The sequence below is a fragment of the Aplysia californica genome, unplaced genomic scaffold, assembly GCF_000002075.1.
Source record: "Aplysia californica isolate F4 #8 unplaced genomic scaffold, AplCal3.0 scaffold00053, whole genome shotgun sequence".
In the NCBI taxonomy this organism is placed as follows: Eukaryota; Metazoa; Mollusca; class Gastropoda; order Aplysiida; family Aplysiidae; genus Aplysia; species Aplysia californica.
Genome location: NW_004797323.1, coordinates 990,452 through 1,008,323, shown reverse-complemented (window position 1 = coordinate 1,008,323; position 17,872 = coordinate 990,452). Strand labels below are relative to the sequence as shown.

The following is a 17,872-nucleotide window of genomic DNA, read 5'->3' as shown; positions in this document are numbered from 1 at the left end:
GTGAAAGTAATCAAGGACGGAGCAGAAAAAACTGTTAATCAATTTCAAATAATAATATTGCACACTTCATTGTGATATAGAACTTAAAGAGATGGCAAAATGCATTTAACGTTGAAAAGAAAATGACTTTTGGCTCTTCTTTGGAGGTTTAGTAGCTGTACTTTATCACACATAGAATATCAATTCTTAACTGTTAAGCATTTACCGTCACTTCAAACTGCAAACTAGATCGCATTTATCCTGTAAGAGCTACATTGCATTCTCAAAAGGTGTTTTCTTGCACCTGCTTTATTCATGCACTTGACATCCATGTAAGAGACCACAAGTAAAACATTTCCTCGGCTAACCATCATATTACACTCAGAGCACACTGTTAATTAGATTCAATCAAACCTGAGTCCCAGAAAGTCAGATTTTCCTCCATGGAGGGGCAAAAGCTATAATTGTGGAAAATTTTGGCATAATATGACCAATTCAACTCACAACCTTGAAAAACAAATGACTGATTTTGAAGGTCACAGTCAAATTAAGTTGAACTCGGTTGAATTGTACCCAAACAGCAGTTTGTCCTGTTCATGAAAGAAAGTCTGGCTGGCCCTCGACTCAATCAAATGAATTCCATTGACATAGTGCACTCTGTTTTAGGGTGAAGTCCAGCAGGTACAGAAATATGGGTGTGGGGGGAAAAGTAGACGGGGCATTTATATCTGAAAACCTGAGACATCCACACGGACATTCAGGAGAATTGGGTGAGTCAAAGCAGGGAAAGAATATGTGTCAAGATACAGTGGAATCAGGTGCTCATCAATTTTTCGGCATGAGGATTTATTGTTTAAAGCTTGTTCTTTTGTTTTGATTTCAAGAAAAAAATACCCCCCCCCCCTCCCCAATACCCATTTTTCTTGAATACAAGGCGAGATATTTGCGATAGAAGAAGGTGGGGGTAGACTGGTTTCAGAGAGAAAATGGTCGCCAAAATTTGGTTATTTCCATAGCTTGAGAGTCCATGGAAACTGAAAATTAACATTTTTTGGGCCTTTAATCAACGTTTTTCAGTGAAATCCACACATAAACGTGTTCCTAAATTGACATAAAAGGTGTTGAGTCAAAAAAAAAAAATTCGATAAAAATTGCTGAACTGGCGGAAGTGCCAGTTTCCATTATTTCATTATTTTGACGAGCGCCTGATTTCATCACACTGCCTCACATATGATCAAAGTAAATATACAATAGCTACAGGAAGTATAACATACATGAACAAAAATCAACAGGGGAAAGTGCCTTAATGAATTCATTTTTTGTATACTAAAAAATTACCATCAAATGAATATGATTTGTCTTTACAGCAATTTCCTTTGTCATTATCTAAAATCGATAATTTCGAAAAGAAAAAAAACAACAACCCAACAAACTATGTGATTAAAACTTTGAGATGAACATGGAGACAAAGTACAGCTTTGAAGAATTTAAGCTTTGAAATCCAAGAAAGCAGTGCTTCATACGATAACAAGAAATTGAATTAAAAAGAGGGAAATAGAGTGATAAAAAACTGTTAACAACAAAGAGCATGCAAAAGTACTTTAGAGAAAGGACAGCTAACACGGTGAGGTTTTCAGTGACACATTTTTTCTGACAGGTATCACAAAACTTATATACAAACACATCACAGAAGGCACTGTCCACAGTTGGCATAGTCCTGATACTCGACTGAACTTTCTCTCATCTTGACAGAGTGTGACATAAGCGGTCAATAGTCCTCTTATATGTTTCACATTTCTCTGTAACTTTTCTTCCTATTCGTTCTGAGCTGCGACGCTTTTCCTCGCTCTCAGCCAAAGACTTCAGAAGGTCAGCGTTTTCCATGTACAAGTCTTTCAGCACTAACACTCTCCGATTTGTTGTATTTCGCTGGAACACAGAGTCAAAATGAAAAATACGGTGAAATGGCAGAGAAGCCTTATACAAACACACTACAACAAACAAATAGAGTTTTAAAAAAGAATTTTGTTTAGGTATCCACACAATTTAGATCATTTAGGAGGTGGGCTCAACCTTGCCTGTTAAGGCTAACTTGTGTTAAGAAGGATGAAACATCTTAGCGAAAAGATTGAGATTCTCCATAAAAATTCTTCCCACTGATGCATTGAACTCAGGTCTCCTCAACGCGATGGTGAAGTACGCCTACCTAAACACAACACAACACATGCTGGTTATTATCATTAGATCTTGAAGATTACACATGAGCAATACAAATGTATGTAACATGAATAAACAGAGTTTCACAATAACTCCCAGTCAGATCATTACGATGAAGTTTTGCTCCATTGTACAATCAGAAAGGAGTCCTGCGTAAAAAAGGCCATTGGTAATGACAGAATTTTGACACTAGATATTACTCCTTATCATTCAAAAACACATAAAAATCAAAATATCAGCCACAAGCTGCAAATAAAAATTCTCAGAATGACCTGAATGGTAAATATATAAAAAGTGAACAGAATCACTCTACATGATGCAAACTTCTTACAATGACAAATATCCAAACGGCAAAATGTTTTATGCGAACCACCCCCCCCCAAAACCCCCCCCACCAAAAACAAAACAAAACAAACCAAGTGTATTTTCCTTTACATCCATGGATGACTTATGCCTCCTTTTCTGACAATGTAGATTTGAATTATCAAGGAGTGGGGGTTCTAGAATGGTGGAGAGAGGTAGGCCTACATTGCAAGATTCTGCTTCTGTTTTTAATTTTTTTTTTTATAAGAAAAGAAACAAATCGAGAGTAAAACTTACCATTTGTTTGCTTTTCTCTTTATGTTTCAAAAGTTGCTCCTGGCTGATGTCTAATCTACTCTGGGCCTCTTTCAACCTTGCTTCCATCAGTTGTGAGATCCTTTGAACTTCGTCCTCCCCATCTGAAAATAAATTCAGCTGATATGAGCCTGTTCTTTAAAAGAATGGTGATCTAAGCAAAAAATGAATGAGAAGAGGACAGAAAGACAGACAAAAGAGACAGACCACTAATACAAAGAGAGAAAGAGAGCTTCCGCACACACACTTGTCAACAGGTACAGACTTTATTATAACCTTCTCCATTGTTGACCAAGAAAATCTCTAGGTTATTGACCTTGATAATCTCTCCACTATGGTTTCAAAAGATTCTGATGTCACTGATACCTTTCATGACTTCAATGACCTTCTCCACCAGGGCTTCTCGTTTCATGAGGCTTCTCAGGACTTGACCTAGAAGTTACTGACCACTGAAGACCATCTCAAAGACAATCTCAGAGTTCACTGACCTTTAATGACCTTCTCCACCAGGGCTTCCCGTTCCCTGAGTGTGTCCTGCAGGGTGATGACTAGTCGCTGGTGCTCCACTAGGCTGATCTGTAGCTGGGTGTAGTTTTCAATCTCCGCCGAGTTCCTGGACTTCTGTTTCATGCTCTCCAGCTCTCGGACAAACTTGGACTGGGCCAGAGCCATAGATGTGCTGGCCTTCACAAGCTGAGCAATAAATGTGGCTCTCATTAATAATAATAAATAAGTAAAACAATTTGTACATGGGCAGTGCAAATCCTTGCTGGACAGCAAGCTTTATGTGTTTTACAATCAACATATCAGTTACAGCATTTCCATTTACAGAGGGCTGTCAGCCCTCCAGTGTCCACAACATGAACTAATTATAGGAAGATTGTGACCATTTCCAACACTGTTATAAAGGCAATACAAATGAAACATTTACAGTCAATTTGAGGATTAAAAAATATCCCCCCCCCTTCCCCCCACGTCTTAACAACAACAAAGAAACAACACTCACAAGCAGTAGTAACAAAAATATAATGCAAATGCCCACATTATGGTTCTGTATAAACCGATGAGCGCTAGAAAGTTAACACCACAGGGTTATTTCGAATTTTTTACAAATTTTAAAATGTATGTGTTTTTAAACCTCCATTGACACAATTCGGATCATTTAGGAGGTGGGCTTTGACTCACCCTGTAAGGGCCAACCTAGGCTGAGAGGGACACAACATTATAATAGAAAAACCGAGATACTTGATAAACATTCTCCCCACTCAGGGAATTGAATTTGTGTTTCCTGCAAGTAAAGGCAAAGGACCAAACAGCTATACCAGAGACGCTGGTGTTATTTTGACTGAACAGGAAACCACTAACAGTAACAGAGAACCTAAATTATCCATGCATTTCAATGGAGGGGGGGGGGGGGGGGGGTTATTTCTGACTTTTGTCATACTGATTAAAAAGATGTTTCTGAACTCAGCTGTGTAAGGTTTTTGTAAAGTGCAATGTAGATAGTAAAGATGAGCGCTAGCATATGTCCTATGTAGAAAAACGTTAAGCTACTAACTCTTTTTCTTGTTTTCGATAACTTATTTACCATCACAGCAACTCAAAGATCTTCTCTCTCTTTCTCTTTCCTCTCTCACTTCCTCCTCTTTCACTCTCTCCTTTCTCACTCTTTCTCTCTCTCTCTTGTAGGAAATGTTACGCTTACCTGGTCAGAGGACTCGTCAAGCAGAGCTTGAATTTTTTCTTTCTCTTCCTTCAGTGTTTTAATTTGAGCCTGGAAATAAAAGGTAGATAATGGAAAACCAGTAACTCTACATATCATTTAAGGAAAAAAAATGTATGAAAAACCAATGTTTGGAAATTGCACTTACATATGAAAATCTAAATTTTTAGATTAATGTGTGGTTCTGGTAAAACACACTTTATCTAAAAATACAATTTTGAGAGAATGTGTTTTTCTGGTATTCAGTAAATACAATCAACCTTTCCTTGGGTAAACTAATTACAGATACACATAGACTACACAGAGGTCAACATGTGGAATTTATGAGTTATTATTTATCACAACAAAAGTATTGTCACTCTGTGGCTTAGGGGACAGGCTCTCTAGTCTTACTCGCAACCGTAAGGTCTTGGGTTCGAATCCCGTTAGGGGACGGAGGCTGTGTCCTTGAGAAAGGCACTTTACACAGATTTTCCTCACTTCACCCAGATTTTGTCAGTTTGTAAGTGTTTGAGCGCTAAATCAGTTGCTTGCACTGTATGCTTCCCGGTAAGCTGAGAATGTGTTTGAGTGTTCTGCTGCCTGCTGGGGTAATAATATAGTATAAAGCCCATAAAGCTTGCTGTTGAGCGGGGATATGCGCTATACAAATACTATTTATTATTATTATTTTTATTAAGATATTTTGGGAGGACACACTTAATTGGCAGTGGCAACTACCATTCTTTGTGTAAGATACCATTTTGTCAAATAACTTAGTTCCTTGGCTACAAGTAATCAAAAGAAGCCTCATAGCAAAATACAGACATACAATTGTCTAAGATGACCATCAATTGTTGAGAAGAAAAGTGGTTATCTTAGGCAGTTGGGCTGTCTTACATAGTGTCAATATAATGTTAAAAAACAAACAAAAGGGAGGGAAAGAGGAAGTGGCCGTTTGTAGAGATGATTGTCTTCTACAGATGGCCATTAGAGCAGGTTCAACTGTATTTTGAAAACACCTAAAAATAGCTCATTATGAGTTATGGTTCACAAGAAATCCATGCGCACCTTCAACGACGTGACTTTATACAGAAGACAAACAAATGGCAATATAAAGTAATGACCCCAGTTGAATGCATGATGCAACGTGTCCGAATTTGTAACTTTTTTCTATCATTTTGTGTTTGTAAGAGTCAAAAACTCTACTGGATATAAAAAAGTACAATTTTTGGCGGGGTGAAAAGGGTGGGGGGTAAACTCACCGTCTGAGATTTAATCTTGGCAGCGTCATCCTCGGACGTCCGTGATCTCAATTTGTGAACAGTTTGTTCAAGGTCATTTTTGTCCTGAAGCAGAGCCTCATATTCTGCCTACAGGTGAAAAAACCCAAAAAACTCAACACATCATTTAATTTTATACTTCAACGACCACTGAAAAGCCTTTACACACACATACACACACACATAATACATCCCGTAAAAGTATCAGTTTTGAAGTAACAATCTGACATATTGTTTTAGTTTTTACTTTTTGAATAGCTGTAGGCTTATGTGTGTGTGTGGTAGGCCTTGTCAAAGTTGAAAATTTTGCTTTGAAGTCATTTAAGATAAAAGTTCATTGAAGACTGCATGGCCTTTGTGGAAATGCATTTTGGTTGTCATATATGAAGTAACAACTTCAGTCAAATTTCCTTACTCTGACAATGTGCTACATAAAAAAATTTGATTAAGTAATCTGATTACGCTTTTCTCTTAGTACCTTGAGGTGGCCCAATTCATGCTGAGCTGTCTGTGCCTCTTTCAGCTGATAGCTCAACAGAGTCATCTGTTCCTGGAGGGCACTTTCACCCACTGGGAGGTCGTGACTTGTTTCCTGAGAGACAAAACAGGACACAGGGAAAGTTTGAGTTTGAGTAAAAAAAGCATGATGGCACAATGACTGTCATAAAGTGCAGGAAAGAAAAAAGACAGAAACAATAGAGGAAAAGGAAAGAACAATGACATAACAAAATTGTCAAAATTGTAGCCTGTTCATTTATATAGAGCATATCCGGGATGAACAGTAAGCTCTATGCTCTTTACAATCACAAACACAACAAGACATAATCCTCACTTTATAAGGGTGGTTGGCGGTCCCTTTGGTATGGTTTTCTTCTTCTTTCCTATAAAAAATCTATTCTCATCCTCACTTCTTCTTTTGTTCGTAAGTTACTCTCTAGTAATACCTCTAATCTTTGTCACTAATATGACCTACTTCTGTTGCCAGTACATGTTCTGTAAAATTCTTCATCATCATTATCAAGTGCCACATCTGTGACAGACATAATATAATTGTTGTCAATAATGGCTCTCCATTCATTCCTTTGCTCAGATGCTCTAAAAAAAAAGCTACAATATCCCGATCTTTCCCAGTCATCCATCTATTTACGTTGTCCACCCCAAGTAAGTTGCAAAACTCTAACAAAAACTAAAATCCTCACCGTATCCTCCTGAGCGTCCAGCTTCTTCACATCCTGCTGCGTCATCTCCAGCTCCTGCTGTACAGCGCCCATGTGAGCCTCCACGGCCGCCCGGTTGGCCTGCAGCTGTAGCCGCTGCGTCTCCAGGCGACGGATCTCCTCCATCAGGTGAGCCTTCTCCGCGGCGTACTCCTGCTGCAGGGCAGCCACCATCTCTTGATGGCGAGCCTCCAGGTTGTGTTTCTCCCCAAGGAGCTGGTCGAATGAGGACTGAATGGGTGTGGGGGTGGGGTGGGGTGGGGTGTTGAAGGTGAGGGGATGGGAAGAGGAAATTATTTGAGTTATCAACTGACTTTGAGAAAAAACTCCTGAACTTTTGGATCCCATGGAAATGTGTGCATGGCTGGACACTCCAAATTTACAGACTGTATCATTGTCTAATGCAACTTGCACCAAGACTTTTTTTATACAAAGAACAATATGACATGCAAAAAGTATCAAAATTATAAATATGTTGCCTCTATTATCTAAAAGCCTACAACAAAGAGATAACAATGAAATGAAACAACTATCTGAACCAAACTTGGGCAGCTTAGATGAAAATAAAAACAAAACATTTCCTTCTGATTTGACTTCCCAACCAGAGGTGTTCAAAGGTTAAGGACTACCATAAGGCCCAATTAAAATGGGATTTTTTTTGTTTGGAAGAAGGGGAGAAGGGGAGAAAGGGAGGTTGCGCTTTTTTGTCAGGTGATGAGAGATTTGCCTGATCATTTTGGATGATTTTTTGTAGTTGTTGTTTATCAATTTGAGCATTTAAATTGCAATTAAATGCTGGGAATGTGACAAACTTTCCTCTCCAAGAATTGGTCTCATTGCCATAGCAGAAGCCACAAGTCATCATAACCCTTATTTCTTCTATTTTTGTTTAACTCTTTAAACCCCATCAGACGCTGGTAGCGTCCGGCGGTAATAACCCTGTTCCCCATCAGCATCCGATACCAGTGACAACTGTTTCCTTTCATTTAGTGCTAGTTTTTGCTTGTTTTTCGGAACTATTCCTGAACCAAGTTTATTAGTAATGACTAAGCCTTTGTTTCTTCTGCCATTTAGAAGCCAGAGGCAAGCTTTTGGGGTTATAATGAGACATAGTGCGCCAGGTTTAGGTGGCTGTAGAAAAAAACTCAGGGAAACGGTGGAAATAATAACTCAGGGTCTAAACAGTTAAAAAATACATATTCTCCTCTACGGATACATTGATCATTGTCAGATACTAAAGCACAAACCTCAATCAGTTTGACTGCACACATGAACTGACCTTCAGCTGGTCTCTGTCAAGTGCCTGTTGAGTGACTCTGTTGGCTCTTTCCCACTCCTGGGTTAGCCTGTTTTCCAGAACAGACTTGTCACCTTTCAGGGATTCTATCTGCCTCTGAAAAAAGAATATGAGTTTAGTTTAGTTCAGTAAGAGTTTACTGCACTTGCAACTCAAATAGGTCATAAATGTGCCTGAGATTAGAGGTGTTACTGGAGAGTAGCATACAAAAAAAAGAAGGTGGACAGATAAGGATGACACATTTTTTAAACAGAAGAAGGAACAAACCACACACAGAGCTCCCACCAACCACCTATAAAAAGAATTTGAGTAGGAGATAAACAGAAACACTTCAGCACAACAAGGGTAATAACCTGCAATGAAAAAGAGAGGGGATAGATAGAGAACATAATAGGAGGGGGAATATAAAAGAAGTATGGTTTGCCATCAGGGAAGTAGAGGTAACTTTATAGCACAAAAACTGATGCCTTGACAAAAACCTACCAGTACTGTTGTCATGCAATCAGCTAAGACAAACAGTCAGCTGAACGCCAGCAATAGTACAGAATCTTTTACACGCTTTGGCTTGGTCATAATATTAATTAATACATTGTAAATGTGTAGGTCAACAGAAGTTATTGACTGCAAAACTTGCCTTTCAGATAAACTACATGAACTTAGGCTTATATGTATTTTTTAAAGCTTTTCCTGTCTTTAGATGTAACTTCTTGCTTGGACTTTCTACAATAAAACACTCTGTCTGTTGCCATTCTACCTGCCTGAGTGGTTCCAAACCATGTAGATCTAGCTGTGTACTGTTTCCATCTTCTAGAATGTCTTCCTCTTCTTCTCTTGTCTTCTATCTTTGCTTCCAGAATATATTTCTTGAGTAAATCACAGTATTTGACATTCCCAAAGTAGTTAAGTTTCAGTACATTCTGAAGCAGTGTTGGCAGTACTTTAAGTACTAGAAAGAAACCCCAAACAATAAAAAATTCAATGGTTTATTGCAAGTGGCAAAAACAAAAACAACAGAATGGGATACCTGAAGTTCCTCTTGTGACCTAGACATTGACGTTTCCCCATCTTTCTTTCCTTCTTCATATCCTTCCTTCCTACCAGCTGAGAAGCCTTCACTGTAGCCTTCCATGTGTCCCTGAGAAGATGATAAATGAAATGACTTGGTGTCTAATTTAAAAAAATGTAGGTGTTTTTATGTGCCTCACCAAAACAATTTAGATTATTTATGAGGTGGGCTTAGACCATGCCTGTCAGGGCCAACCTCTGTTGAGAGGGGTAAAGCATTCAAGTAAAAAGACTGACATACTCCATAAAATTTCTCCCCACTTGGGAATTGAACTCGCATCTCCTGCATGTAACGGTGAAGAGGCTAGCCGTGAAGCCACAGATGCCGATGGTGTCTTATTTGCCCTTAGAAGAGTAGTAGCCTACAAATGCATGTAGTAGGGAACAAAAAAACTGTAGACAATGAAATGAGAAATTGTCCGACTGAACAACTCCAGGGATTTAATCAATGATGTCTAGGAAGAAACCACAAGGAAGTTCAGATTAAAAGCAAAGATAGTACAAGACAAGATGGGCCACTCAGCCTAAAAAGTGTCCGCAGGAAGTATGCTCTTTGCTTCAGATGGCGCTGCAGTCTGTTTTGAAGCTCTCTTTCGTTTTTCCAAAAGAAGAATAGGAATAGCACCTCCTTGCGTGCGCAGATCGACTGCTGTTCATCAGCAGTTCGGGTACGTCCAGTGCGGAGTTTTAGGTGTTTTTTTTATTTTAATGACCTCTCGCCCTTCATTCTAAAGTCAAATTAAACGAAGAAAACCATCTCCTTTTCCTCCGGAAGAGGTTTTTTGTCAGCGTAACCATTTTTAAAAAGCGTTCTTCCGAAATTTATCCCAAAACTTGCTAGTTTCACTTTGATTTTTTAAAACTCAAGTAGGGTAACTCTGTTCGCAAAGAGTGCGCTTTTGTGAAGAGGGCGCCACCAAATTTTGAGGAAACTTTTTTAATTGGCTCAAAGAGAGAAGTGGCCCATCTTGTTTTGTACTATCATTGTTAAAAGTGCAAACAGCAAGTAAAGAAATGTCATTTAAAACGTGAGACTTGCCCCCCTGAGAATTTCTCTTCTGAAGCCATCCTAAAAGGGGTAAATGTCGTGAGATATTTACTACATGTACCAGGATGGAAAGATGGACAGATAAATTCATAGTTAAGAGGCATCCTTCAGGAGACGATAAGTCCAGGTCATTTATGGGGGAGGTATTAATTCAAATTTTCAAAATCTTAAATATTTAGTAAAAATTAACAAAATGATCCAAATTAATACAAAAACTCAAAAATAAAAGCAAAATTTACAACAAAGTGTGACTTGTCCCTAACCATTACATTATACACTGTATGTAATAAATTGTCAAGGCAAAAAGTGTACACATTTATTGAAAGATGTTAGAAATATGAGAAAGCACTGTCTCATGAACATATGGTACTTGGATATTAATATTGACAAGTGAAAGGCCTATAGATTGAATCCAACGGAATATATTATGTAACAAAGAATATGAGCTTTGGCTTTTTTAAAACAAGTTCAAACTGGGAACATCCTTACGAGAATAACCAAAAAGATAATGCGAAAAATTAATTCTATACAGTCTTTTAACAGCTCCTGACGTCAATAAGAATACTTGTGTTTAAAACAAGTTTTGACTATATTACGAGTTTTCAAAAAAAAATTTAAGATTATTTTCATAACTAAGAAAATTGCTTCAAAAAGATTTTTTTTTAAATGAGTGAAACAAATCCAACATATTGTCTTAATTGAATAAGCATGCCTTTTGAATAAATAAGATTACAAAAACATTTTATCACCGCAGAATTACAAAGTTCTACCTGACATTTTGGTCCCTTTCAGTTACTAAGACCATGAATTTAGAGACCAAATGTTCTATCTGCTGTATCAAAATCGTAAGGTTTTATAGAATTGCTATCAAAATATTCAAAGAATTTAATTAAAAAAAGGTTGACATGTTGTGAAATTCAAATTTTTTGGGGTCAAATTTCTCAAAACAAGGCACTGAGAAGATAGAACTTTGTAATTCTGAGGTAGTGATTTATAAATATATATATAATAACCTGTGCTTTTCCCTCTTCCCTGCCTTTGCTGATTCCTTCCTCCACTCCAATCTTCCTCCCTTCAACCTTGACATCTTGAAGCCTGCTCTCCCAGTCTGCATTCTCCATCCCCTTCTGCCTGTACGCTTGGAACAATTTCTCTTTCATGCCTTCTACCATGCCTTCAACCTCTTTCTTCTCTGCTCTCAGCATCTTCAAAGTTTCCTGGGAAAAAAATAATAAATTAATATACAAGTTTTATATCCTACCACAATACAATGATTTACAAACAGAAATATACATGCTTTACCTCAGAACTTTATAAGTTAAGGATATACAGTTACTAGTATTTCTATTAGAAGTCACTAAGATTTTTACAGTGCAGAAACAGCTGAGCATAACATATAGTTTTTCCGAGTTGTACATAGGTAGTTTTTATTACGATTCATTCTCTCCAAGGAGAAAGTCTGAGATTCATCATGTGAAGGGTAGGTTCAGAATCATAATTACAGAGAACATCACAATGAAATTTTAATCATACACATTGCCAGTGATGATAATAGTGGAAACGACTGAATGTAAGGTGATAATGGTGATGATGATGATTGATTCCTTTATAATTAGCCCCTTGACCTGGTTCACACCAAGTCATGTGTGGCCCACCTGGCAACTACATTTAACTATAAAAGACCTCCTTTTTTAGGCTCCTTTTCTAGATACTTATACAGCCCTACATCAGTCTTACTCTCAGTTGTTGGAAGCCTATGTTGCGAAACGTTAAACTTATTTTTCAAGCAAGACTTTCCCTTCCTACTCTGCTTTTTAAACAATGATGGTGATGGTGTAGACGATGATGATGACAAAATGATGTTGATGTTGATGATGATAAAGATGATGATGATGATGATGATGATGATGATGATGAAGATGACGATGATGACGACAATGATGATCATGATGATGTTGATGACAATGATCGGAAACAAAAAACAATTTACCTTCAGAGCATTCATCTCTTCAGTCTTCTTCCGCTCTGCCTCTAGCGAGCCCTGTAGCTCACCGAGCTCGTCCTCCAGCAGCGTCTTCTGTGTCTCCAGCTCTCGTTTCTCAGACTCAAACGTCTCCTTGATTTTGTCCAACTCCAGCACAAGCTCCGCCTAGACAGGAACACCATCATGGTATCACACATATATACATATACACATACACATTAACACATGCATGCATATTCATAACACGTACACATATGCACAAACAAAACTAACATATCATTTTAAGGAAACTTTGAAATTTACTACTTACCATGGTTTAAGGTTAATGTAGTAATCTAAGTTGACTGCTTCAGAAACGATGATTGCACAAACTGATTTTCCCCAACCATGGAATTATTTTACCCTTAACTCTTCAATAATATATGTGAATAATCAACCAAACCAGCGGGGAATTACAGTTTAATCTGCTCTAACAGTCACCTACCCAAGACAATCACCTGTACAAACAACGACTTAACATTCCCCACGTTGCATTTTTACTTTATAATAACACTGTCAAAGATGTCCACCTGTCTAAAACAATCATATTTTTCCTTGACAATTGGTGGTTGTCTTGGAAAAATCTGAGTGTATATCTAATATCTTCAGAACTGAGTTAATGCTAAAGAAGATGACGAGAACGGTTTATTTTGTTGGGTAGTCCATTAAACTACAGATAAAGAGTTAAAGTTAAGAATATATCAAAACATACTGTAAAGAACAAATATTTTCCGTTTATGCTGATCCTGGGCAGTTGTAAACCATTGACAAAGTATTAAACATTCATATGATGGAAGTAACATGTTGGTAATATCTTTTTGAATGAAGAGATGGGTGATTGTGTTGAAGGTTCTTCATCCAAGTACCATGACTATATACTCTTATATCAATGAATCAGAACAGGACAGAAAATACAAGTGAGCTTGTTCTTTATAATTATGTCATCAAAACTTGAATAATATTTGAACTAGGAGAGTGGGGGTGGTGGTGGTGGTTATGAGGGGAGTGAGAGGGTGAGATGCACACAACTCTGTAAATCCTCAACTTGATTAAACTGCGAAGTACAAAGAGTGTATTTTCGAGAAGCACATGCTAATGAAATGGTATTTGTTTTCATTATTATCTCTTTCTTTTTCTAATCACTTGTGCTAGACTTTAAAATCACGAAATCAATAACTACATATGTCAATTTATTCTGCCTTCTCGTAAGCCCTTCAAGAATAGGGATACAATAAGATTAGTTATGCTCATTAGTTTCTATAAACCAAAACACACACGACAGACAAAATGCTCTTATCAAATTTTCATTGATGTCGTGGATCGCAAGCAAAGTGACAGGTGGGTGGAGATTTGAGTGTCTACAGAGAATGACAAAAAATATAGAACTAATTTGCGGAAAAATAAATCACTTTCTAAAAAAAAAAAACTCTCACAGTTGAATCACAGCTTTTGATTTAAAAGTTAAAAAAGAGATCAACCCCACTCTTTCCATTTTGTAGGCTTATTGACATTTTGTTAAAGTTTTTTTTATCATTTCACTTGGTTAGCAATTTAATGTTAGTAAATGTTAATGAAATAAAAAGTCATTTCTCTAATATATCTGTCATGAGTGCAATTTTTGTGTGAGTTATTCACACTGTGCAGAAACAACATCCAAAATTTGAAGTGATGTATCACAACCGCTTAGCCAGTACAAACTTGTAAAGAGACTGTCTAGAAAAAAAATTTGCAGTCATTTTGTCAATCAAAAAGTTGGCCATATCTGTGTCCATTTTAGATCAAAGCAGTCGATTATTTAAAGTTTGTAACGTCTACATAACAGTGCTGATTAACTGAGTAGCGACACACTGGTATGTGCCATGCACGAAGAACAGCCCAGTCACTCTATGGCCCCTTCACACTTGGTCATAATGATCAGCCTGTTCTGCCTCAGTCCCCCTCTCCTTCATAGCTCTGTGCAAGCTGAGAGTATCATTGTTCCCTCACAATACAATCATTACTTCTATGTGAAACATGTTTTGTTCATTTCAATGGTTTTGTGTGTGCCAAAGTCAACACAAAGACCATAACATGTGCCAGTCACTCATCACTGTGTGCACAAACACCACAAGAACTCAGCACCACAATGTTCAAAAACCTGCTGTGGGGTTGTAGGTTGTCCTTTGGATGTTTCAGGTGGGCTCTCCACTTTTCCTGATCTTCGACGCTCAATAATCTACATAATCATTGTAAATATATTTTTACAATCACACACGGCCTGTATTTTTTTAGTGTTGTTGAAACACTCTTTTGATGGACATGTATTTAACTGAATAATGTTTGTACGTCTAATAACAAGCGCAGCATCAAAACTTGTCTTTACATCATGCCATGAAAGTGCAACAAAACAGAACAAAAATAATATTGCCCCCCATGACAATCCTTTTATAGTGGCTTTTAATAACGTTATGAAATGATATAAATGCACCAACAAATTTCCAAGCACTTTAAAAATAATTGTGGCCTGTGTTTGATAAAAACATGAATGATATATTAAAACAAAAACAAACCTCTACACTATGATAAAGGTTAAGGCCAATATTGTAGTGTATTTACAACGCACATGGTTCAAAATGTATCTAGTACAAACAAACAAAACCCCCAGAATTTATTAAACATCTTTCTCTCATTCTAATTAAAAAAGCAAGAGGTGCTACATCACCTCATGTTACTTGTATTCAAGAAACTTAAAGAAGTTGCACTCCAAACATACTGATGATATATCATAACATGTGGACATTGCCAAAACACCTAACTGCCTCTGAATATGAATTTTTTACTGAACATTCTTTGTGAGAAGCATGAAAAAAAAGAATGAAGTTCATCTCTGCAAGAGTTACCTCCATTTCTCTCCGGAGATTGTGTACTACTTCCTGTGAGGCTTGCTCGTTGGCCTCAGCATTGCGCTGTGCGGCCTCCGCTATGGCCTGTTTCTCTGCCTCTACCTGTATCCGTAGCTGACCTAGCTCTGTCCTCAGAGAAGAAATCTCAGTCTCATATTTCTGCATCAGCTCCAACTTTTGGTTCTCCGCTGCTTCAACTGTAGGAGGACAACATCAAGTTCAGTAATTTTATTGGTATTTTGGTGTTTTTTAAACAAACACTCAAATTTCAGTTATTTACGAAACGTTAAAAGGGACGCGATGCACTGGAACACATGATGATAATCGCAAAATTCAAAATGTTTGTGAAAAATGAAAAGGGCAAAATGATTTTTAAAAAAAGCATATATTAAACAAAAGAGCTAGTGTTCAGTATGCAAGAGTAAGATAGAGCTCAAAAGCCCTCTAATCCGTCATGATGAGTCAAGGCACTGATGTTGTATCATGTGGTAACTGTGGTCACGAATGAGTTAAAAGAGAAAAATAATGAAAAGGCTGTGCTTTTCCCAGGAATGGGTCAGGAAAAAAAAAGACATGAAATAAAAAAAATACAAGTAGATGACAGAATCCCATTTCCCACCAACAATCCGCACCACACCTCCCACAATGATAATGGGATAACCACATTCCACCAACCATCCCCATCCCACCTCCTACAATGAGAAAACCCCATCAAGAAGTAAAAGAAAATGAGGATGACAACAACATGAACAGACAAGGAACTACCCATTGTATAACGTACAAATCTGAGACTTTTCATGCTCCAGGGCTGCGGCAATACCACTCCTGTCCTGTTGCAGTTGGTTTAGGATGGCTGCCTGCGAGCGACCCACTTCCTCCTCTGTGTGCTTGCGGACCAAAGAAAGGAAGTCGTCGCGGAGCTTACCGGTGAGGCTTTCAGCACCCTGAGAGAACAAAGTCCATTTTTCCAAGTTTTTACTATGGTTTTCTTCTGTCACTCTAGTTTTAGTAAGAGTTTTACTGCACTTGCAACACGAATAGGTCACATAAGTGCTGAAAATTAGAGGTGTTAGTAACTTATAATAAGCGTGACGTACAGAAGGAGGAGAGATAAGGATGAAAAACGTTTGATAAGGAAGAAGGAGCAAACCACACCAGAGCACCTGCCAACCATCCACCTTCAGTCATTTTCAACCTGTTTGTTTCCATTTTACACAGCTATGATCTTCTGTAAGTTACTTTTTCCCTCATCTTGCCAAGAGGAGAAACTTGTGTTGCCTTTCAGTTTTATCAGTAACGGTTCAGTGATAGAATCAGCCATCTTTAGAGATAACCCCATGAACTTCCATCAAAAAAGTTAACCGTGAATGTCATCTAACAAGACATACTTCAACTTCAGCATAATAAAAGCTACAGAAGTAGTGGAGTTCCTTTAAATGTGACAAGTGATACTACAGGTAAGTATAATTTACCTCTTTTTTCTTCAAGTGCAAGATCTGAAACAGACAGTCACAATCATGGTTTGCCACTCCATTCTCTGCTCAGATGCAGGAAAATATTAATAAAGGCCTTTATGTCAATTCAAGTAAATTTTCAGTACCTTGAAATGAATTTGATTTTTAACACATCAGATTTTAGTTGGAGTAAACCTTACTATAGTATCACGTTTTGCCTAACCACAAGGAAAACATTCAAATAGAACTAATGGAGCCGACCAGACCTGAGCTCCCATCAATCAGCAGTGATGGTAGCACAATAAGAACGAGGCAGAAACCTCAAGACAAAGAGCGCAAACCTTGGAGAAAAGCTGCTCCATCTGGTAGCGATGACTCATCTGCCTTTGCTCCAACTCACGGGAGAAGCGGTCCGCCAGATTGCGTCGCTCCTCCTCAAATTCATGCCTCAAGGTCACTTCCTGCTGTCGCAGCTGGATACCCAACTCTGACTTCTGGTTCTCAAGGTCACCGAGTTCATCTTGGCACTGAGCCAGCTGAGCTTCCAATTTCTGCACAATGTGCTCCACTTTCTCGCTACTCTCAATGTGAGACTCTGCCTCTGACAGTCTGACAAGATCAAGGAGAAGAACAATCAACATTTTTCAGAAGTTATAAAAACAGGTAAAAAGAAAAAGAAATGAGCGTTTTGTTTGTCTGTTCCTGAAATTTTTCCTACAATGGTGTGCAGACAATATAAAATCAAACTAGGCTACCCTTGAAAAGAAGTGAGCAGAAAAGAAGAAAGAAGAAAAAAGGAGAAAAGCTAAAGAGGGCAGGAGAAGGGAACATGGGAAGGACAAGGAGAAGTAGGGAGGCAGAGGATGAAGAGGAGGAAAAGAAGGAGAAGACAAAGAAAATGAAGAACAAAGAGGAGGAGGAGGAGGATGGGAGGGGTTGGGCGAGCTGGAGGAGGAGGAGGAAGAGCAGAAGAAGAAGCAGAAGAAGAAAAAGAAGGAAGAGGAGGATGATCATGAGGAGGAGGAAGAGGAGAAGGAGGAGGAGGAGGAGGAAGAGGAGGATTGCCTCCTTTATCGGCGTCCATGTG

At 38.1% G+C, this 17,872-nt stretch overlaps 1 protein-coding gene across 1 annotated transcript in view; it reads right to left on the bottom strand.

Moving 5' to 3' along the window:
- Window positions 1-1,064: 1,064 nt before the first annotated feature.
- LOC101861027 (ninein) overlaps window positions 1,065-17,872 on the bottom strand; it is a gene marked incomplete in the record, with an annotated part of 52,443 nt that continues 35,635 nt past the window's right edge. Inside the window, 14 exon segments of the mRNA XM_005092835.3 lie at window positions 1,065-1,908; window positions 2,797-2,918; window positions 3,303-3,507; window positions 4,520-4,588; window positions 5,782-5,889; window positions 6,278-6,391; window positions 6,999-7,247; window positions 8,296-8,409; window positions 9,338-9,448; window positions 11,440-11,643; window positions 12,417-12,575; window positions 15,329-15,528; window positions 16,113-16,275; window positions 17,127-17,394. Coding sequence (XP_005092892.2) covers window positions 1,720-1,908; window positions 2,797-2,918; window positions 3,303-3,507; window positions 4,520-4,588; window positions 5,782-5,889; window positions 6,278-6,391; window positions 6,999-7,247; window positions 8,296-8,409; window positions 9,338-9,448; window positions 11,440-11,643; window positions 12,417-12,575; window positions 15,329-15,528; window positions 16,113-16,275; window positions 17,127-17,394 — 2,275 coding nt within the window.